The sequence below is a fragment of the Ovis canadensis genome, chromosome 1, assembly GCF_042477335.2.
Source record: "Ovis canadensis isolate MfBH-ARS-UI-01 breed Bighorn chromosome 1, ARS-UI_OviCan_v2, whole genome shotgun sequence".
In the NCBI taxonomy this organism is placed as follows: Eukaryota; Metazoa; Chordata; class Mammalia; order Artiodactyla; family Bovidae; genus Ovis; species Ovis canadensis.
Window position 1 is genome coordinate 129524945 of NC_091245.1, and position 24740 is coordinate 129549684.

The following is a 24740-nucleotide window of genomic DNA, read 5'->3' on the forward strand; positions in this document are numbered from 1 at the left end:
GAGAAGCAGATTTTTTTTGCAAATCAAACATCATAAACACAAATATTAATGTACTTACGGTGAGAAAACAGAATTTAAATTATTTTACTAGGTCATGTCAATACCCCATAGAGATCTTTAAGGCATTTTCTAAAGTGTTTTAAATGTATTCTTACTCAAACCAAAAAAATTCTGTTTTGTTCTTTGACTTCTATTACTGTGTAGCACTGACTTAATATTGTGTATAACACCACCAATAATTTCTAAGGCATTTCTTAAAATTTATTTTTCTGTCAGAAAAATGGCAGTTTCACATAATTCATTTTACTTGCCAATGCAGAAATGGTTAGAAAAACCTTATAAATATTTTACAGTCATTTTCAACATATTTAAATTTCAAATAATAATAATAAGATAATCTTTAAAAAACAGTACTATGGGAAAGTTTAATTATCAAAAAGAAATGAAACATTTGTTAAGTTTCTCTGGCTACCTACTTAGTCTTTCAAGCTTACAGAAATTAGTTACATAAAATATTCTAAAATTTCTTACATGTTTCATTTAAACACTTTGTCATAGTTTCAAGCACTGCATATACAAATGTCATACAAAAATCGATATATATAATTTCATGCTTACATATTACTTCTTAAATTAAATAATGAAAGACCTCCTTCCAAAGCCAAGGGGGGAAAAAACCTCTTCATTGTTTGTGATGATAAAGAATTAACAAGCCTTTATTATTACTGGAACTATATAGTCAAGTTTTACAAAAAAACATCTATCAAATACAAACATTTATACACAAAGTACACAGATCAAGATTAGTGTGATTAATAACATACTGGTTACATGTAGTTCATTATAAATTATTAAGACATTCTTTAAATTAATAGATGAAATGACTAAGGAAAAATAAGAAAAAAATTTATAGCTATGAGAAACTAGTATAAAGAAAACTTTGGACCAGAAGCCACATTCCTGCAACTGGTCATCGCTAAGTCATTGCTAAGTGACTAAGTCCCACGTCTAGACGTCTTTGTGGCAGTGAATAAGACTGAATATATGCTGTATTTAACCAGGAGTTAATCATCAAATGACTAGAGAATCATTATTCTTTTTCCTCTTGGGACCTGGCACTTGATTTAAACAGTTACATAGCCAATGCGGGAATCCACTCCCCGGTTAACAGAACAAATACATCCACTTGAAATAAAGGAACACAGCAGTCCTTCCAACTTCATCACCCCCTCCTGGTATGTATCATACGGTGGTATAATTAACTGAGTATGGGTTTCCTCCTCCCTCCCTGAGCCAGATCACATTCATACGGTGGTATAATTAACTGAGTATGGGTTTCCTCCTCCCTCCCTGAGCCAGATCACATTCCCAACAGGAGCAGACACAGTCAGTCCAGTTAACGGTGGTCAAACAATGACTTGAGCACACACTCCTTTTCCACTCACCTCACACTCTTGTTCTCTGGCTGAACAGGGCTCACTGTCCCCTTCGGTATCTGTCTCCGAGTCATCTCCCAAGCTGATCACACAAGCGTAGGGACAAGGCTCCTGCTGGGGCTCTGAAACGTAGTCATCGGTTCCAATTTCCAGGCTGCTGGAACAGCCCTCGGGACTCAGAGTGCTTATAAAAGGGCAATTGACAGAACTCAAGGTCGTGAAAGTCCTCTGGCCCGGTTCCGGGCTCTCGCTGATCCTGATACCTAACCAGGGACACTCAGACCGCTTCTGGGGGTAGTTCTGCTCTGGGCCGTCTTTGGCCACGGCAGGTGACAACTGCATTTGGCAGGGAGAGTCCGCGCTGCAGATGTCACTCCAGAAGCCCTTCGCGAGGTGTTCCGCCACCTCTCGCTCCACGCTGCTCAGATCACTCGCGGCAAGGCCACTCTCCTTCCTGGGGCCGGAGTCTGATTTCACATCCGGACTCTCACCGAAAGCCTTCTCCTCTCGCACACTGGAACCCGATGAAGGCTTTTCCGTTAACACTGTCGTGTTTTGCATGCCAGCAAAATTCAAGTCACCATACTGGTCGTACGTGTGTAAGAGAGACAGAGAGTAGAGCCCGTGGGGGTCTGCAGAACTGGGGGGGCAGGGAGTCGTTTCTGTTTTTCCGGATGAGCCCTGGGAAGCGGGATCTTTCTTCTTGGCTTCTTCATGTTCCATCACTGACTTTCTTTCTTCACATTTTAAAATCACCTGCAAGTCTGCACAGTCCTGGATTCCTCCTAGACACTCACTTTCCGACGGCTCATGTGGCTGAACAGAAGCAGCCTGAATGTCTTTGACGCTGGACTCCACAGTTCGGACTCTGTCGGTTCCAAACGCTTTCTGGAATTTTCGGTATTTGGGGCATAAAGACGGCAGAGCCAGGGGAGCGTCCTTTTCTAAGCACATGGATTCACATGTTTGGCTGGCACTGTCCTGCAGAGGAGGAGTCGCTTTTGCACTGCCTTGATACCTACGCAGTTTACAGTGAGGGGTTTGGACATTTTTGTTGTCCAGAAATTCCTCCACCTCATCAATTTCTAAATCCTTCTGGTCCAAAAGTGAAAACTTAAAATCTGGTTTCTGGCAAGGTGAGGAGAAGCATTTTTTTCTGGGGCATTCCTGCTGGTCTGCAGTGGAGTCCAGAAACTTGTATTTGAGAAACTGAAAGCAGGATTCCTCAATATCAGGTACGCCTAAAAATTCCACACACTTGTACACCTCATCCACATTGTCCTTACTGAGTATCAGTTTAGCAGTGTAGGCAAACTGAATTAAAGGTTCAAATCCTTTAACTGTCACCTGTTAATATACAAAACAAACACATCATATGAAAAGCTGTCTAGCAGATAAGGACGAGAGAAGCAGCAGGGTGGCAAGATGAAAACCTCTTTGTGATACTTATAAAACAGGGATTTTAATTTGGCGAGAAAAAAATCTTCTCAGAAATGTAAAGCTAAGGGAATCTAGAAAAGCTTGCTTCTCACATCCTGTTCACTGGGACCACACTCTCCACTTTATAGATATCCACTCATGGTGATCCATGGAGTATGATTTACTCATATGAGATAAAGATATAAACATTACCACAACTTTCCACATTAATGGAAAGAAGGCATCTATGGAATAAAGCAACACGGATAAACGTTCAACACACTGTTTCAAGTGCTGGGGTCTGTTGCCATCCTAGGTCCACGTGGTTACCATATTCCAAACAACTCCTCAGCCGTGATAAACTACTACCGTGGAATATTCAAGGCCGGAGAACAAAATAGCTAAAGCAATGAAAGTACTCCTAACCATGTGGACAGTCAATGGCTAACTATCAGTTATCTTCGAGTTTCTAATAAAATTTTTAAAGATTCAGATTTACAAAGTGATCTACGTGAAGACCTAAAACTTGTGCCTAGTACAGTCTCAGCAAAGATTCAAGGACCCTAGCTAATAAAACCTTTAAGCTGAAAATTGTACATTTACACTGAACCTGCCTCTGCAGAGAGAGGGGGAGATGACACCTACTGAGGGCATGGAAAGCTTCATTCTAGGCTCAAAATACAAAAATTAATTTTAGAACACTGAATTCCAATCAGAGTGATCAAGATATAATTTTTCTGTGATTCTCTTAAACACCTGCTAAACTGGGCATACTTAATTAGCTTTTAAATGGCTAAAAAAATAAAGTAAAATAAAAACAGCAATACCAAATACTGGTGAAGATGTGGAGAAACAGGAAAACTCACACACTGCTGGTAGGAACGTAAAATGGTGCAGCTGCTCTGCAAACCAGTTTGGCAGTTTCTTATAAACATGCAACCACCATATGTCCCAGCAACTGCACTCCTATTCTTTTATGCCAGAAAAATGAAAACTCATCTTGCACAAGCGCTCACTGCAGTGTTATCTGTAACAGCCCCAAATTGGAATCAGCCTGATTTCCTTCAATAGGTGTACAGCTAAATAAAAACCAGTATACCCACAGTAAGGAATGCTCAGCAATAGAAAAGAATACACTGCGGATGCCTAAGACTTGGATAAATCTCAGAGAAATTACAGTAAGAGGAAAAAGGCCAATCCCAAAAGGTCACCTACTGTATGACTCCATTTATGTAACATTTTTCAGATGACAAAACTTTAAGAAAGGAGGACAGATTAGTGGTTGCCAGGGATTAGGAATGGAGGGAGGGGGTGAGGGAGTATGGATGGAAACTAGAAAGGAAGTGAGTGGGATTATAAAAGGGCAACACAAGGGATTCTCGGGTAGGTGCTGAAACTGTTCAGTTTCCTTACTATGGCAGTGGACACATGGACCCACCCAGGAAACGAAACTGTATAGAATTTTACAGCATACGCAATTTAGTACAAGTAAAACCAGGAAAGCCTAAGATGGGTGAATTGTGCTACTATCAAAATCCTGGTTGTGACATACAATTTTGCAAAACCACCACCATTGGAAGAAACTGAGCCGAGTGCAGCAAAGGGGCTCTCTGCCTTAACAGCTGCATGTGAATTTACAATGATCTCAATAAATGTTTTAATTGAGAATTTTTAAATAAAATAATCAAGAGGCTTTAAAGACAGCTACACAATGATCTTTTCAATCTGTCATTATGATGAGACACTTCAAATATCTGAAAATTTGTATCTCATATTCAAATTAGAATGAATGAATGTATATATACACACGTGCATGCAGGTATCTTTCCTTCCATATACATGAATCAAATTATTTTCTGCTTGGAAAGTCTTTTCAAGTAATTTGAAACTACAGATCATAAAGAGGATATCTCCATTAGGACATGTGTTGCTACTTGTTAAAGAACAACGGGTGACCAATAGCCGGCCCTTCTTGCCACTGCCTTAGTATTATATTATTTGTTCCAACTTCTGCCACAGAACTGACCACCTGTAGCTACCATTTCATGGATGTATGTCTGCATGGCCAGCAATAAGCTAAACTGTAGACTCAGTGTCATCACAGAACAGCCCACACAAACCTGTTGTACATAGACAGGTTCTATATACTTTGTCCAAATTCCTTTCAACAACTTCTAATGTGTGCTGGAGAAGACTCTTGAGAGTCCCCTGGACTGCAAGGAGATCAAACCAGTCAATCATAAAGGAAATCAGTCCTGAATATTCACTGGAAGGACTGAAGCTCCAATACTTTGGCCACCTGATGTGAAAACCTGACTCAGCTGAAAAGACCCTGATGCTGGCAAAGATTGAGGGCAGGAGGAGAAGGGGATGACAGAGGATGAGATGGTTGGATGGCATCACCAACTCAATGGACATTTGAGTTTAAGCAAACTCTGGGAGACAGTGAAGGGCCTGGAAGCCTGGCCTGCTGCAGTCCCTGAGGTCACAAATTGTCAGATACAACTTAACAGTGAACAAAATGTGTCCCAATGCCACAAGCCTCAGCACTCTTCTAGCTGTCATCACTAATGAAACCAAACAGTTAAAACAGTCAGTGTACCCAGCACTCCCGCCCTAAGAGCCGTCTCTTAGTGGCAGGATGGTAACAAGAACCTAAGTGTCTAGGTGCACGAGCTCCACAATAGGCTTGGGGGGAAAGGTGTGTAAGTACAAGGCTCTATAAATATGACACAAAATCACCTTTCTTCTACCCACACATTGTCTCAATCTCAAGAAAGAAAAAAGGGAGAGAACCCTTCTGGAGTACCTAACAGCCACTTGTAGACAAAATGAGGAGGCTGGAATGCATAATCTTTCAGGTTTTCTCCAAATTCTAAAACATCTGGCTTTAAAAACGAAGAGATCTGGCAACTTGGACTCATAGTTAAAACAATAAAACTGAGCGGCATAGGAAGGCTGTCCCCAGTAACTCCCTTTCAGTCCTGTCCATGAAGGCAGGTCGGTCATAGTCAAATGCAGGCTTGGGAGGACCCTAATCCCTGTCCATCACAGGAAAAGGTCCAAAGGGGGAGTCCCGCCCAGGTGTGCGACCTCTCCGAATGCCCGTATCCACTGGTGAGGCATTTCATTAAAACATAACAGAGGGTCAAGTTATTCAACGGCCCAAGATATATTAACTAACATCCAAAGTTATCAGAGACTTCTCTGGCAGTCCAGAGGTTAAGTAAGATTTCACACTTCCACTGCCAGAGACAGGGGTTTGATCCCTGGTGGGGGAACTACGATTCCGCCTGCCTTGAGGTGCAGCCAAAATAATAAAGTGAACCAGTTGACACAAAAAATGCTGAAGCAAGTTAAATGTGAGGCTGCAGAAGCACGGGCAAGGATGACCGGCAAGGCGGGGTTTTGCCCTAACGGGATCAACCAGGGGAGACAGTTGGTTGCATGAACGCGGGGCGAGCTCTCCCACCTCTCCGGGCAGCGTGATGCGTGGCTCTGCGCCGGCCGCGCCGGCGAGCCGGGCGTGGAAGTAGGCGCTGCAGGCGGCCAGCACGGCGCGGTGCGCGCGGAAGGGCCGGCCCTCCACCAGCACCGTCACGTCGCACAGCTCGTCCTTCCGCCGCTGCTCGTCCAGGCAGCGCAGCACGTGCGCGCCGTGCACCGACGACTCGTAGGCGAACACCGCGTTCTCACCCAGCCACATTCTGCGTCCGGGGCGGCGTCGGGAGGATCCGAGAGAGCATGCTTCTGACGGTTGTCAACCCTGCCGAGACACAGGCTGCGGTCACTCACGGAACGGCTAGGAAGGAAATCTGTCCCGACAGCCCCGGCAGGTACCCATCAACACGTGGCTGCTGTTTAGTCGCTCAGTCAGTCCGACTCTCTGCGACCTCATAGACTGTGGCCCTCCAGACTCCTCGGTCCATGCGGATTTTCCCGGCAAGAATATTGGAGTGGGTTGCCACTTCCTTCTCCGGGCGGATCTTCCCCACCCGGGGATCGAACCCACCTCTCTTACATTGGCGGGTGGGTTCTTTACCACTGAGCCACTTGCGAAGCCCCCCATCAGATTAAAATACTCATCACTAAAACCCAAATGAAAACAAAAGCTTCTACCTAAAGCAGACTCAGGGTCAAGTGATGGGTGTGCACCAATGACTATACCCATGGCGTCCAGAACTACAGAGCTGATGCTTTCCCCTCCTAGCTTAAGCCTTTAAATTATCAGCTGTATTGATTTAGTACTCTAATTTTAATGCTGGCATGAAACAAAGATGGCTTCCTTTTTTTAGAAATTTTATCTTGAGAACCCGGCTGTCTGGTTTTAAAAAGGTACTGGCATACCCCAATGATCTGTACTGCTCTAGGGCAGGATAGCCTAGGAATGAATGTGATTTGAACTTAATACATTTTTTGAGGGTGTTCAAATTCAGAACTCGGCAGATCCATCTCCTGACCCTAAACACACTCCTAAAGTAAACTGCTTGAGGAAATTGGATCCCAAAGATTACAGGTGGACAATTTTAAAGTGTGTCCATATTCCACTGGAGATTAAAGAGGCCCAACTAAAAGAATTGTAGGCTGACAGACATGATAACTGTAGATTCAGCAAAAAAATTTTAAAGGGCTATCTCATCTCAAAGATTTATGACTTTGGAGAAACACGGTGATTTGGCGGTGGAAAAAATCAGAACACGTGAAATACTTTAAAAATGTACTGACAATTTTGCCTATGTTGCTGCTGCCAAGTCACTTCAGTCATGTCCGACTCTGTGTGACCCTATAGACGGCAGCCCACCAGGCTCCCCCGTCCCTGGGATTCTCCAGGCAAGAACACTGGAGTGGGCTGCCATTTCCTTCTCCAATGCATGAAAGTGAAAAGTGAAAAGGAAGTTGCTCAGTTGTGTCCGACTCTTAGCGACCCCATGGACTGCAGCCTACCAGGCTCTTCCGTCCATGGGATTTTCCAGGCAAGAGTACTGGAGTGGGGTTTGCCTAAGTTACACATAATAAAAAGAAACCTTTTAAAAGAAAAAAGGCTCCTGACAGCCTGGAAGCATTTATTCACTTCATTTAATAGAGGTTTTTGATAAGCAATTTTTATAATAGGAAACATATTCTTGGGGGTGAAGAGGGGAAGACCTTTTGAAGCAAGGATTTTATGGCTTTGAAATGAGAAATTTTGTACAAAGAAAAAGCCTCCAATGAGCAAACTGGTAAGGCTGAAAAGTTTCTGGGTGGCATCCCAATCCGTTGCTTTAAGACGTTAATGGGTGCGTGTAGGTCACCGGAGGTCACACTCTGGACTGGGCTAAATGGTGGAACAGGCACACAGCACTCCACATTCTCTGTGTCCGCCACTTCCCAACACTTGACAGCAGGCAGGAGGGTGTGGTCCAGAACAAGGGGCACGTTCTACAAAAGCCAAAGCTCCTCCAACACCAAGAAGAGGAGGATTTCCTTGATCTAAAGACTCAGGTCTGCCAGGCCAGATCCTAGCAATGAATCTTTTTACATAACAAGTCTTACTTAACACTATAAAATGTAGGTAACAAACAGGAGTACTCCATCGTTAACAACATGGTTTACCACACAGAGGAACTCTCGGTTTTCTCAAAATGCTAAAACAGAAGAGAAGATTATCAAAAACATATGTTTTTAAAACCATATACTAACATATGTGCATGCGTGCTGCTGCTTCAGTCATGTCCATCTCCTTGCGACCCTACGGACTGTAACTCACCAGACTTCTCTGTCCATGGGATTCTTCAGGCAAGAATATTGGAGTGGGTTGCCATGCCCTTTTCCAGGGGATCTTCCCAACCCAGGGATTGAACCCGCGTCTCTTATGTCTCCTACGTTGGCAGGCGTTCTTTACCACTAGTGCCACCTGGGAGGCCCATACTAATACACAGTAGCCTCCAAACATTTTTGATCGTATATATACCCAACATACATATGAACAACTGTGGGCTTTCCTGGTGGCTCAGTCAGTAAAGAATCTGCCTACAATGCAGGAGACCTGGGTTCAATCTCTGGGTCAGAAGATCCCCTGGAGAAGGCAATGGCAACCCACTCCAGTATTCCTGCCTGGAGAATTCCATGGACAGAGGAGACTAGTGGGCTATAGTCCATTGGGTTGCAAAAAGTCAGACAGGACTGAGCAACTGAACTGACCCAGCCACCCCCCAAAAAAGGACAGTTTAGTTGCTACACTGTGTCCGACTATCTGACCCATGGAATGGAGCCCACCAGGCTATTCTGTCCATGCAACTTTCCAGGCAAGAATACTAGAGTGGGCCGCGATTTCCTGCACCAAGGGATCTTCCTGACCCAGGGACCACAAGCTCCTCACAGGGTGATCCCTGTTTTTCTTCTAAACCTTACTCATGTCCCAAAACACGAAGGTCCTCAAATGTTATATGACTGAATAAACATTACTGTTTTCACAGTTGCTATAGGCCAAACAAAAATGAAAGGAGAAGTAAAAACTACTAAATCCAGACAGAACAGGCCCAAAGTTGTGTCCCAGTCTCTGTGATCCTATGGACTGTACCCCGCTAGGCTCCTCTGTCCATGGGATTCTCCAAGCAAGAATACTGGAGTGGGTTGCCATTTCTTCCTCCAGGCGATCTTCCCAACCCAGGGATCGAACCAGCATCTCTTACCTCTTCTGCATTGGCAGGCGGGTTCTTTACCACTAGCGCCACCTGGAAAGCCCCAGTCAGGTGAATCCACCTCAAAGACACAGTGTCTCAGTAACCACACAAGACATGCATCCGAGTTCCACTCTACCTATGTGTTCATTTTTCAGGTGCTCATTATAGCTGAAATATTAAGTTCCTCAGAAACAGTCAATGAAAATAAAATCTCTCACTATGTGGTTAAACTTTTCCCAAGGTCAAGGATCACAATCTATCATTTATTTACTGATTCAGCACACCGCATGAAATCATGGCAACTCAAAAACCACGTCCAAGGACTAACTTGATTTTCGGGTTGTGCCCACATTGAAAGGGTAGTAAGTTCCCTTTCGCAATTGGTCTTGGTATTTCAGCTATCAACATAAGGAACTTTTGTTAAGAGTAGTGGGGAGGAGCTATCATTCAATGAAACTGTGTATCTGGTGTGTGCTATTGCAGGGACCACTGCCTTCCACTTTATCCAAGATTGTCCACCTCCCCAGCCAAGCCGGATTCAACAGTGACCGTGTACCTTGCAGTGTTCCTGGACAAGTCCCCAGCCTTCTTATTCTGTCCTATCATCTGCCCTGATGATGATATAAAATTACATAAATCCTACCCTCATATTCTGTGAGGCCACCATGGAAAACTGGGGAAATTCCTCAAAAAAATGAAGAACAAAACTACTGTATAGTCCAACCATTCCACTTCAGGGTATTAATCCAAAGAATATGAAAACACCAACTATAAAACATACACACCCTCATGTTCAATGAAGCATTATCTATCATAGCCAAGATATGAAAATAACATAAATGCCCATCAATGGATGAACAGATAAAGATGTGATGTACATTTACACTACTCAGCCATAAAAAAATGAAATCCTGCCATTTTGACAGTATAACGTTAAGTGAAATAAGTCAGATGGAGAAAGATAACTGCTGTGTGATCCTCACTCATATATGGAGTCTAAAGAAAACAAACAAAACAAAATAAAATCCATATACACAGAGACTAGACTGCTGGTTACTAGAGGGGAACGGGCTTCTGTGATAGCTCAGAGGGTAAAGAATCAGCCTGCAATGACTGCTGGTTACTAGAGGGGAACGGGCTTCCCTGGTAGCTCAGAGGGCAAAGAATCAGCCTGCAACGCAGGAGACCCGGGTTTGATCCCTTGGTCAGGAAGATCCTCTGGAGAAGAAAATGGCAACTCACTTCAGTATTCTTGCCTGGAGAATCCCATGAACCTGGCGGGCTGCAGGGCATGGGTCACAAAGAATCAGATGCCACTGAGTAACATTATTGCTATATAATGTTTATATACCAATTTTACCTCAATTAAAAAAAAAAAAAAGCTGTACTGAAGAACACATAATAAACAGAGAGGGATTTTTGCCTAAAACAAGCAAGGCCCAGGCCCCACAGAGCTGCTATCAGCCCACATGTAATCCAACCATTAATGTTGCTCCGACTAGTCTGTTCACTACTCACCTCAAGAGAGTTTATTTTTGGCTCAGTCCCCTTGTTCAGGCAGTTCTGGCTGACAGGCTACCTCATAAATTCATGGCCAGCTTACAGCTTTGGGCCGTATGCCAACACCAAGTTCCAACAGCTGCAACTGAGAGAAGCTAGAAAATCAGGGAGTCAAACAGCCACCTGGGACGATCCCTCTTAAAAGGGTCAGGTCTCCTCTTAAGTGGACTAACCTGACTCCTCCCAGAACCCTGAGACGTCCCATGCTCGGCCCTGGGGTCCAGTCTCCTCCCAAGCCCTGGTGCCTCTGTCCCTTGCAGCTAAGACCCACCTGTGTCCATCTGTCCTGCCACAACTCCAGTCCAAGCCACACTGGCTCTTGCCTAGACAAATGCTGTGTATCCTCTTGCAAGGCCTCACAAGCTCACACATGTACAACTATAATTATGTGAAATAAAAAGTGACACAGACGTTCACACAGCAATATTTTATCCTTACTAGTGCAACATAGTCCAATTTCTACTCTATTAAAAAAAAAATCCAGTTGTGATCCACTCAAATTTTAAGAACCAACAATGGACCATGACCTCACATGCTGAAAACATAAGACCACTGGCTAACAGAACAGGGTCTAGAATCATACAGCACCTGGGTTCAAATCTCAGCTCTGTCCCTTACTGGCTATGTGGCCCTGGCAACCTGCTTAGCCTTGCTGGGTTGCGTCTTGGTTTCAAACAAGGTTAACAGCAGCACCTCACTAGGTTGTGAGGTTTACATGAAGACGATGAGGGTAAAGGACTGAGCACAGTGTCTGGCCCAAAGCCAACAAATTTTAAATATTAGCAGCTATTAACAATGATAATAATAAAAATAACAAAAGCCTCAGTCCCTTGAATCCCCTCCAATTTATTTCCCTCCATCAAAGTTATAGCTCCCTTGCTAAAAACCACACAATGTCTTCCAAATTCCTTATGCTCAATTCTAAACCCTTAGCATGTCCTCCAGACCTGCGCGGCCAGGTTGTCCGTTAACCCAGCCTTGCCTCAAAGCCTTCGTCTCCCTCTCTCGCTGTTCTCCAGCCTGACCATCCTCCTTCCCGCTCCACAGGCACCAAGCTCCTTCCAGCTGCAGGACCTCTGCATATGCTGTCCCCAGCCCTTGGACTGCTACTCTTCAGCTGGCCAACTCCTCACCTGTTAGGTCTCAGCTTCAATGTCAACACTTTGCCTGACTTGTTCTCTGTCACAGCTCAAGCTTGTAACAGAGGGCCCAATGCAGGTACCTGCTTCTGAATGAATGACAGCATTTTTAGTATAAACCCAAAACGCAGATCGTCTAACTTCATCTTCCAGACACAGCATAGTCAGCCACTCCAACACACAGAGGAACAATGCCGCTGAGCCAAGTACTCAGAGAAAAGTCCTTGGATAGCTTTTCCAGAGTCAGAAATACAATCACCCGACCCTGGCCTCACTAGTGTGGAGCCCTACACAAAGTTATTCTGAAATTCAAATTCAACTTTCCTCATTCTGAAAACCATCTAGGTGGTCAGTAATCTATTTTTACCAAGTAACATTAAGGAATAACTAACTTAGCTAAGAATGGCACACTCAGTCACCTTCTGACATTTTTCAAACATAAACAGTAAGCTATAACATCCCCACAGTCTTCCGGGCCTAAAATTCTGTGAATTTATTAACTCCAAATTTAGATTCCTACGAGAAGGCAACGGCACCCCACTCCAGTACTCTTGCCTGGAAAATCCCATGGACGGAGGAGCCTGGTGGGCTGCAGTCCATGGGGTCACTAAGACTCAGACACGACTGAGTGACTTCACTTTCACTTTTCACTTTCATGTATTGGAGAAGGAAATGGCAACCCACTCCAGTGTTCTTGCCTGAAGGATCCCAGGGACGGGGGAGCCTGGTGGGCTGCCGTCTATGGGTCACACAGAGTTGGACACGACTGAAGTGACTTAGCAGCAGCATGTTAGCAGCAGCATGTTCTATGTTCTTAGAAATAGAAATCATTGTTATAATTCGAAACAAAGGTTCACTGACCTGAGCAAACTGCTGATTCATTCTGTAATGCTGATAAAGGATGAACAGGCATTTTAAAGCTTCCTGCATCTCAATTTGGAAATAACTTCTGCTCTCTGCTCAGTACACAATTTAAATTTTAAATCACCTCTTGATATTTTGCTTTCCAAGTCTTTTTTTTTTAATGAAAAAAGTTCCTGTGGCTTTCCCACATTTTAATAACTTTAAGGTAATTTATCTAAAGAAAACATATACAAACTTTTAAAATCCTGAGGTGAATATTCCATCATGGAACCAGATCTATAATGCTTCAGAACAGAAATTCAGAATGAAGTTGAAGTTCCCTGTGCACAAAAGAGCTGGACTTTTATTCACTTCAGTGAAAAGTTTCACAACTTGGTTGTTTTTTAATTCTCAATGTAGAAGGGCATGGGAAGTAACCTAACTCCAAGGACTCATATAAGAGAGAAGGACCATCATCCAAACATCCTTCATCTTTCACTTAAGGGTGACAAATGCTCTCTCTACAAGTGCCTACCTGTGCCATATAGCAGACTGGTGCCGTGAAAACACACACAAAAAAGACAGTCCACACATTTAAGAAGAAGATAGCCTGGAAATGTTTGAAATGAAAATGATACCTTGGAGTGAAAGATATGACAATGATCACTATAATCAACTTACACAGGAATGTGGGCAGTTCCTAAAGGTATCTGCAGTAAGACTTCAAATAAAAACTACTTTCTGGTCAATTCTCATTTAACCATAATGTTCAATTAATTGGAAGGGGAATATAGGAGAAGGGGGCAGCAAAGGATGAGACCCTTAAATAGCACCACCGACTCAAAGTCATGAATTTGAGGAAACTCTGGGAGACAGTGAAGGACAGAGAAGCCTGGCATGCTGCAGTCCTTGGGGTCACAAAGAGTCAGACATGCCTGAGAGAGTCAAGGACAACAAAGGAAGAAAGAACATAGGAAATCCAAGTTCCAGAACCAAAAGAAGAGTAACAGATTCTTCTTACTAGTTATATCCTCTTACTACAACGAATGTAAGAAACAGCGAAGCCTCTGATTCGTGTAACATATGTGGCAGCTGTTCAATTCTTAATGGGACTGTTATATCTCAATGGAGTATGACTACATTTTGAAAACAAGACCTAGCAACTAGAATTGGCTCATACCAATATGGCCTATTTACTGAATTATATATTGTCTATCATGCACTTGTCGCTCACTATTTTATTTACCAACTAAGAGGCAGGATTTACATTGAATGAACTCAATGAGTTTTAAATTTAAAATACAGAATTCAGGGAGTTTTGATACTTGTATGTTTGGATGAAACCACCACCACAATCAGGATAAATTTCCACCACTTCTCAAAATTCCATATGCCTCTTTGAGGTCTCTCCTTCCCTGGTCCCAGGTAACCAATGATTTGCTTTTATGTCACTGTCGATCGGTGTGCATTTTCCATGATTTTTGTGTCAACAGAATAACACATTCTATTTATGTAAACAGAACATACTTTGGCCTTGGGTTTCTTTCACTCGGTTTAATGACAATCAGGATGTGTACATTCCATGTTTGGGTTCTTTATTGCTGAACAGTATTCCATTATATGTACATATCACCATATGTTTACCCATTTAACTGTGGATGCACTATTTATTTTAATAAAGATGCGTGCTCGTGTGCTAAGTCACTTCAGTCATGGCCGACTCTTTGCCACCCCACGGACAGTAGCCCACCAGGCTCCTCTGTCCATGGGACTCTCCAGGCAAGAATACTGGAGTGGGTTGTCGTACTCTCCTCCAGGGCATCTTCCCGACCCAGGGATCGAACTCATACATCTACCTGCACTGGCCAACAAGTTCTTTACCACTAGCGCCACCTGGGAAGCCTGTAATAAAGATGTACTGTTTCCAGTTTCGGGGTTGCTCAAATAAAGCTTCAGGGAACACCTTCACAGACATATACTTTATTTCTCTTGGGTAACTAAATACCTAGAAGTGGAGAAGCTGAGTGATATGGTGAGTTTCTGTTTAGCTTCTTAGAAACTGCTAAATACTTTTCCAATGTAATTGTATCCTCCTCTTGCTACCAGCAGTGTGTGGGAACTCCAGGTGCTCCACATTCTCACCAATCTTGGGAATGTCAGTCTTTTTAATCTTAGCTATCCTAACAAATATACAGTGATACAGCAGGAGATGGTGAAGGACAGGGAAGCCTCCAGTCCATGAGGCTGCAAAGAGTCAAACACGAATGGACAATTTAACAACAGTGCTGTGGTTTTAGTTTGCGTTTCCTGGTGGCTAATACTGTTGAGCATCTCTATATACACTTGTGAGCCATCTGTATATCTTCTTCTGTGAAATGTCTGTCCAATTATTCTATCCATTTTTAACTGGACTGTCTTCTTCTCGAGTTGAAAGGGCCAGCAGAATTTTGATCAACATGGCAGTGAATCTAAACAACAATTTTGGGAGAACTGCCATCTAACAAACTGAGTCTTCTGAGGCATGAACACGGCATATCTCCCCATTTACTTAGGGCTTCCTTAATTCTCTCAGCATTATTCTGAAGTTTCTTAGGAAAGAGACCTTGTACATCTTTTGTTAAACTTCTTAGGTATTTTGGTTTTTTTTGTATAGTTACTATAAACAGACTTGTTTGTTAAACTTCACTTTCTGGTTCTCTTCGATAATATAGACATAAAATTGATGTTTTTAAATATTAACCTTGAATTCTCCACAACCTTACTTCACTTATTAGATCTGTTTCTTTGTAGATTCCTTAGTATTTTCTATGTACACATTCATGTCATCTGCATATAGAGATAGTTTTACTTCTTTCCATCTTTACACTTTTCCCCCCTTACTGCAATGATTCAGTAGTGAGAGTGGTGAGAAAGGGCATCCTTGCCTTATTCCCCTGTAAAGAAAGTGTTCAATATTTCATTACGAAATATGACATTAACTATGGGTTTTCTAAGATAGGCAACTGATGGGCAAAAAGAGAGGTGCAGTAGTTACGATGCAGGACTCCTGCAAGATACTCAAAGGGTAAGTGAAAAGAAAAAGCACAGTGAAAACTTCCAACAGTTCCCCCTGAACAGTAAAATTCCCAAACTCACTCAGCCTCTTCCAAGGGTACCTTCGTTCCTACACCACTTTCAAAGTATTGGCCCCAGATATCTATAAGACTACACAATCAGGGACTAGAGATAAAGAAGGACAGAGATTAATCATCAGAGGGCACACCTAAGACTAACTCTCTCAGAACCTTGCAAATATGGTCGCTGTCTGCTCTAGAGATCAGAGGTGGACAGCACGGAACGGTATTTTATAACTGGAGGACAACCCTGCCAGTGGGCAAATTACATACCTCTAACAATTCCTTTTTTTGGAGGGAGGGGGAAAAGGGACAAGAATAGTACTTCACGTTGTTGTTGTTCAGTTGCTTAGTCCTGTCTGACTCTGCTGGGAGGATCAAATGAAATAATATACCTTAACTTATATGCAGAGTACATCATGAGAAACGCTGGGCTGGATGAAACACAAGCTGGAATCAAGATTGCTGGGAGAAATATCAATAACCTCAGATATGCAGATGACACCATCCTTATGGCAGAAAGTGAAGAGGAACTAGAAAGCCTCTTGATGAAAGTGAAAGAGGAGAGTGAAAAAGTTGGCTTAAAGCTCAACATTCAGAAAACAAAGATTATGGCATCCGGTCCCATTACTTAATGGGAAATAGATGGGGAAACAGTGGAAACAGTGTCAGACTTTATTTTTTGGAGCTCCAAAATCACTGCAGATGGTGACTGCAACCATGAAATTAAAAGATGCTTACTCCTTGGAAAGAAAGTTATGACCAACCTAGATAGCATATTCAAAAGCAGAGACATTACTCTGCCAACAAAGGTCCGTCTAGTCAAGGCTATGGTTTTTCCAGTGGTCATGTATGGATGTGAGAGTTGGACTGTGAAGAAAACTGAGCACCAAAGAATTGATGCTTTTGAACTGTGGTGTTGGAGAAGACTCTTGAGAGTCCCTTGGACTGCAAGGAGATCCAATCAGTCCATTCTAAATGAGATCAGCCCTGGGTGTTCTTTGGAAGGACTGATGCTAAAGCTGAAACTCCAGTACTTCGGCCACCTCATGCGAAGAGTTGACTCACTGGAAAAGACTCTGATGCTGGGAGGGATTGGGGGCAGGAGAAGGGGATGATAGAGGATGAGATGGCTGGATAGCATCACTGACGCAATGGACGTGAGTTTGAGTGAACTCCGGGAGTTGGTGATGGACAGGGAGGCCTGGCATGCTGCAATTCATGGGGTTGCAAAGAGTTGGACATGACTGAGTAACTGAACTGAACTGAACGCCCTTAGTAGTGCCTGACACATACCCATGTTCCGTAATTGTTAGTGATTATTTGAATTTGATGTTAGAAATGTTTTTGTAAACATAAAAGATCCTGAATAGCCAAAGAAACCTTGAAAAAGAAAAACAGAGCTGGAGCAGTCAGGCTCCCAGACTTCAGACTATACCACAAAGCTACAGTATTCAATGCAGTACAGTACAGGCACAAAAACAGAAATATGGAACAATAGAACAGGAGAGAAAACACAGAAATAAACCATGCACCTGTGGTCAATTAATCTATGACAACGCAGACAAAAGAGAAGAAAGTCTCTTCAGTAGGTGGTGCTAGGGAAACTGAACAGCTCAATGTAAAATTAACTTAGAACATTCTCTAACACCAGACACAAAAATAAATGCAAAATGGATTAAAGACCTAAATTTAAGAATGGATACTATAAAACTCTGAGGAAAACACAAGCAGAACACTCTTGGACAAAAATTAGAGCATATCTTTTTAAATTCATCTCCCAGAGTAACGGAAATAAAACAACAACAAAAGACAAATAAGACCTAGTGAAAGTTAAAAGCTTTTTCACTGCAAAGGAAACATTAAACAAACGAAAAGGCAATGTACAAATGGGAAAAAATACTGCAAATGATGCAACCAACAAGGGATTAGTCTCCAAAACACAAATAGTTCATACAGCTTAATATCAAAAACACAAACAACCCAATCAAAAAAATGGGCAGAAGACCTAACATTTCTCCAAAGCAGACATACAGATGGCCAAGAGGCACATGAAAAGATGCTCAACATCACAAACAATTAAGAGAAATGCAGATCAAAACTATAATAGGTTTGACACTAGTCAGAAGGGCCATCATCAAAAAAATCTACAACTAATAAATGCTGAAGAGAGTGTGGAGAAAAAGGAACCCTCCTTCAGTGTTGGTGGGAATGCAAATTCATATAAACTGTGGAGAACAGTATGGAGGTTCCTTTAAAAACTAAAAACAGAGCTACCATACAATCCGACAATCTTTTTCCTAGAGAAAACCATAATTTAAAGAGATATATGCACCCCAACGTTCACTGCAGCACTACTTTCAATAACCAAGACACTGAAGCAACCTAAATATCCATCAACAGAGAAACAGAGAGAGATGTGGGGGGTGTGCGTGTATATATACACACACACAATGGAATATTACTCAGCCTTAAAAAAAGAATGAAATAATACCATTTGCAACAACAAGTATGAACCTAAACAGTATCATACTAAGTAAGCCAGACAAATATCATATGCTATCTATCACTTATATGTGGAATCTTACAATAAAGATACACATAAATTTACATATAAAATAGGAATAGACCCATAGACATATAAAACAAACTTATGCTTATGAAAGGGGAAAGGAGGGGCAGGAGGAGGGATAAATTAGGAGTTTGGGATTAACATATACACATTACTACACAGAAAACCAACCAGGATGTACTATATAGCACAGGGTACTGTATTCAATATTCTCAAATAATCTATTTAAAAAAACTAATCTGAATGTGTGTGTGTGTGTATCTGAATCACTTTGCTACACACCTGAAACTAACACAACATTGTAAATCAACTATATTTCAATAAAAAATAAACGTTTTTGAGTGGCATCAGGTGACCTTGAAACTGTAAGGAGAGAAATGTAATAGCATGTTACTTAGCTTTCCAGTGTTCAATATTGACACAGGTAAAATAACATGAACACTGCTAACTGGTTTTCATTTTTCAGAACAAATAATGGGAGACTTAATCATGGTTATTAAATGAAATGTTATTAACGTTGACAAATAAAGGGGACAGGGTGAGAGATAGAATCAGACAGAGCCCCAAAGGAAAAGCAGTATTTCTTTATGACTTATACCGAGTCAAAAGATACTGCCTTAAATACTGTTATCTGCAAACAGATAACATCTTAGGTTCATAAATATAATGAGGGCATAAACAAACTAGAGAGACAGAGGTAACCACCAAAGAACATTAAATAGCAGAAACGGGTAAAGACGAATAATATCTCTGAAGCCAAACTAGGTGTGCGATAGATGAGACTGCTTTAAATCAAAAACATGTAATACTTTGTAAAAACATAAACCTAAAGGATGTTTAAACAGACAATAAAAAAATTTAAAAAAAGTGAAACTCAGTTCAAGTCTAAACTGCTGATAACTTAGCTGTGAGTCTTATCGCAACTTTTTAAAGATTCCTCAAATAGAAATGGAATTTGATAAAGAGAAAAATCTATTTAACCAAAATCTTAGATTATTTTGACAAAACTAGGAGATAGTCAGGGAAGAAAAATATAGTGAGGTTTCTTGTTTGGGAACAATGTTATACATACTGCTTAAAATTCCATATTGCCAAAGATATCAATTCAAATACATTCTTTAAAAATTTAAGGGTATCTTTTAGGGAAACAAGCTGTTAAACTGTCTAACTGACTCACTGGAAGAGACCCTAATGCTGGGAAAGATTGAAGGCAGGAGGAGAAGGGGACGACAGAGGATGAGATGGTTGGATGGCATCACTGACTCGATGGACATGAATTTGAGCAAGCTCTGGGAATTGGTGATGGACAGGGAAGCCTGGAGTGCTGTGGTCCATGGGGTCGCAAAGACTGAGCACCTGAACTGAGAGCACCGATTCTCTGAAATCTGCTGTATTTCTGCCAAGAAAACCACTCACATAACAAAATCTGGCAGCTGCTTTTGGTAACATTGATGATTTAAACCACAAGCTGATTCTTTAAGGAGACCAATAAAACTGACAAGCTTCTGCAGTCTCACCAAGGAAAATTATAACAAAAAGAGGAATACACAACATTTCCATTGTTATACAAAAATACTGCAATGGCTCTTACAATTTCTTGACCCTCCGCACACCCTTCGAACCACAGTACAATTTACTGCTCTCCTTCATAGTGCTGCTGTGCTGTGGTCAGTCGTGTCCGACTCTTTGCGACTCCACGGACTAGAGCACCCCAGGCTGCTCTGTCTGTGGGATTTCTCTGGCAAGCATGTGGGAGTGGGTTGTCATTTCCTTCTCCAGGGGATCTTCCCCACCCAGGGATCAAACCTGCGGCTCTTGCATCTCCTGCATTAGCAGGTGGAGTCTTTACCACTGCACCACCTGGGGAGCAGGCCTTTACGGTAAAGCTCCTCAAAAAAAAAAAAAAAAAAACTATTTATATTCACACTGTCTCCACTTCCCTCTCTCCCAACTCTTCCCTCTCTCTCTTCATTTGAGCCCACTAAAATCAAGCCTTCTCCCCTCCACTCCCTGGGAATTACTCTGTGAGGATCAGCGGCCTTCAGATGGCCAAATAGGAAATTCTGAATCTTCTCAGATAGCATCTTAGCAACACTGACCAGGTTGATCATTCCCTCCCTGAAATCCTTTCTTCATCTGGCTTCCTGGATACCACGGCCTTCTGATTTATCGCCTCACAAGCAGCCCCTTGTCAACCTGGTGGAGTCCCCCTTCTCCTCCAGAGCTCTAAGTGCTGGGGAACCAGGACTTGGTCCTCCCATCGCTCCTTCTCTTTGTAACACCCCCTACGAGAATTCATCCAGACCCACAGCGCAGACACGGTCACTGATGGACTTGCTGTGTACTCTCATATTCACATTTGCTCTAACCTCGCCTATGCTCAAACTCTGTACTCATGTATCCAACTGCACACTCAAATCACTACCTGTATGTGTCTGGCAGACATCTCACATTGAACAGGTCCACAAACCTTGGTTCCTCAACCTCCAGCTAGGATATATATATCAAAATACTGACCATGGTTATGTTTAGGTAATTTTTCCCTGTTTCTGCCTTCAAATTCTTAACTATAAACACATATTACTCTAGAATCAGAAAAATGTTCAAACAGACAACAAACTATAAACAAAAAAATGTGCCTTCAGAAAAAAAGGCAGTTCCATTGCAGTTGTCTTTAGGGCTCCCAAGGAACGTCAGTTACTTTTTCTCCTTTATAATGGATATTTTCTCCAGTCACCAGTAGATACTGACTTATCATTGCCCAGAAAACTCATGGGTAACTCTAAAACACTGTTTTAAATCAGGCTCCACTGATATCTTCATAGTAATTACAAAATAATTAAATTTCATAGAAATTTTAAAAGATGCTTTGATGTGGGAAAAGATGACCTTGTTACAGGAAAATAAGAAGAAAAGATTCATCAAGTCCAGTCTAGCTCTGTGAACACAGGCAAATGTGCATCCTTGTGACTGAAGCGGGGAGTCCCTGCCCTACGTGTGTCCCAAAGGCCTTTGAAAAAGATAAAGTTACACACAAAATACAAAGAATTATGAAATGCAAAAGAAAATCAATTTTAGCACCACCAGCAGCATGATATTGGAAAGAACAAGTAGTGGGAGAGAATTAAGGTAATGCAGATATTTCCAACAGTGTTATCTCTAAAATCCTTAACCTCACCCTACAGGTTCCCCATAAGGAAAACACCACCAACACTTACGTCAAGGACTGAATGGTTGGCTGCATTTAACAGCACAGTGCCTGGCATAAGACTTATCGTTATTATTCCCAACTTTATGCAAGTGACCTAAAGAAAACTACATTTTCCAAGGTTCTACAAACCCTAAAAGTTAAGCTACAAAATACAGATTCTGGAACCTCTAAAAATGAAAGTATGAGTAAGCCTAGTAATGATCACAACAAGATAAAAAAGTATTGAGATTACACAAGTCTGCTCAAGAGAATGGATAATCTCACAGACCCAAAGAATTCCCAACTAAAAGATGAAATTCATCCAATACTACACACTTCCGTTACAGATGAGGAAACTGAAGTCCCGAGAGGGTAGTATCTTAAGGTTAAAAAGTTCTTCTTCAATTTAACTGAAATATTACATTTCAACTCATATTACATGATCTAAGTAGTGATGCTATGTTGAGGACAGGGGTAAAAGTGAGGAGGAAGAAAACAAAGAATAGAGGGCAATGCCTCAAGTGTCCTCTGAGTGTGATGAGAACATTAGACAAAGATTAAAAGGACATTTAGGGAGCAGACATTTCCCCTTATTACGTAATATTCGGTTTGTTAATTTCTGATCAACATTTCTTGAATTACATAGATTAAAACTCTCATAGATCATTAAAAAGAATCTGACACTAAACTAGGCCGAACTTAAACTAAAGTCAAGTTATACCCAATGAAATATCCGTAGAAATTTAAAAGAAGGACACAGTGCTGGAGATATTTCACCAAAAGTTACTTTCAATACAGAATAATAAGTGTTCCTGTCCTACATTCATAATGAAATATTCACGGCATTTGTTTTCAAGCTGTAAAAATTATAGCCGTGATTTACATGATTTCTGATCGCCTAGAGGAAGTGAGAGCCTCAAAACTAGACCTCGGTCAGGATGACCTCCTGTAGATCTAAGACTTGACAAATATAGTATGCAAAGCAACTGAAAGCACAAGCAAACCACGGGAAAGGGGCCCTTGAAACTCCCAACCATCCCAGAAATACCTTCTCATCCCGACGCCTAATAAATCTGAGCCAAAAAAATAAAAACGGATTAACAGGAAAAACATTAAGTAACAATGTTAATTGTATACGGCAGCAGTTATAGGAGGTCTTCCCTGGTGGCTCAGTTGATGAAGAATCTGCCTGCAAAGCTGGAGACCCAGGTTCAATCACTGGGTAGGGAAGAGCCTTTGGAGAAGGGAATGGCTACCCACTCTTGCTTGGACAATTCCACGGACAGAGGAGCCTGGCGGGCTACAGTCCACAGGTCACAAGAGTCCAACACAACTTAGCAGCTAACATCACCAACCACCACCACTGCAGCTGCAGTAAAGCAATTATAACATGAATCACAGATACGAAACTTTCTAATTTTAGTAGAGGCACTAAACCAAAATGCTTTATTTAAAGATAACCTAATCCACTAATCCCTGGCAGGCAGTACAGTGCTAGGTATCTCAATAAACATAGCTACAACTACAATTTTAAAATCTGTTTCTCATTATTGATGTTAACTTGGAAGTCAAAATTACCATCTCTAAAATGGAAAATATCGAGCTGTAGACTTTCCACCTAGCCTTCAAAGAGCTACTTTCCAACATTTAATACCAAGATTTAGTCAGCTATGTAATATTAATTTGAGGCCTATTTTTTAAAAAGCTGAAATATTCCTAGGTTCAAATATTATTTGAGGAACAACTGACTAGGCAAATACTATTGTTTTTCATCTGAGATGGAAAGTGTTTTGGCAGTACTGTCTTTCTAAATTCTACCCAAAAAAGTAATACCATTTCAGAAGCCTCCCCTAACCATCTATCACAGCTATTCATTATTCTCGACTAGGGGGAAAAAAAACCTATTAGCAGTTACTCTGTATTTGATGAATTTACAACACTAAGTGTTTCTTTACTTATGCTATTTGTTTGCCCTTCCTATGGGAAGGGTTGTGCTGTGAGCTGTGCTTAGTCCCTCAGTCATGTCTGACTCTTTGCGACTCCAAGGACTGTAGCCCATCAGGCTCTTCTGCCCATGGGGATTCTCCAGGCAAGAGTACTAGACTGGGTTGCCATGCCCTCCTCCAGGGGATCTTCCCAACCCAAGGATCAAACCCAGGTCTCCCACATTGCAGATGGATTCTTTACCATCTGAGCCGCCAGGGAAGCCCAAACAAAGCACCAAAAACTGGGACTGAGAAGAAGGAACAAGAATGAAACAAAGTCCTCTGAACACATTTCAGAGTGTTGCGAACTTACAGTGTAACAGAAACACTGCAAAACTGCAGTGGAATTATTTTTGACGTCTGACAGGTATGGCAAATAAGCTAACCACAGGACAGCTTTCCCTCCGAGAAGAATGTGTGTGTAAAGAGGGACGGACGCATCTGTTTGTATCCCAGATTCACGGACGTGGGTTCCAAAGGGTCCTGGCCGATCCAGGCAATGAACCAACTACCCCAAGCCAGACTAGCCTCACCATCAAGAGAGCCACAGACATCACAGGTGGGCGTGCCCTACAGAGGCCGAGAGAGAGTGGTTCCTCTTGGGTTATACGATCAGAAGCTACAAGACACAGTTATGTCTTCTCCTTTCCCTGCAAGCAGGAGGATCACAGAGAACTGCACAACTGTTCTGAGGAACGAAAGAAATATATTCCTTCTACACCTAAGTTTTGGGGTAGAATGGGCAAATTTTCACAACTTTTAAATCACGTTAAAATAAAACATTTATGTGATCTGACTGTAAAAATAATACTTGATCACAG

General features: G+C 41.9%; 1 protein-coding gene across 20 annotated transcripts in view; it reads right to left on the reverse strand.

Annotated features, from left to right (window-relative positions):
• The window catches only part of BACH1 (BTB domain and CNC homolog 1), a 79975-nt gene that overhangs the window by 46290 nt on the left and 8945 nt on the right, over positions 1-24740 (reverse strand). For all 20 annotated transcript variants that reach the window (XM_069578155.1, XM_069578156.1, XM_069578163.1 and 17 more), the window contains exons 2-3: positions 6328-6621; positions 1446-2783 (exon numbers count right to left, since the gene is read on the reverse strand). In XM_069578155.1, the coding sequence (XP_069434256.1) occupies positions 1446-2783; positions 6328-6561 (1572 nt within the window). In that variant the 5' untranslated portion in view covers positions 6562-6621. The remainder of the gene's footprint in view (positions 1-1445; positions 2784-6327; positions 6622-24740) is intronic.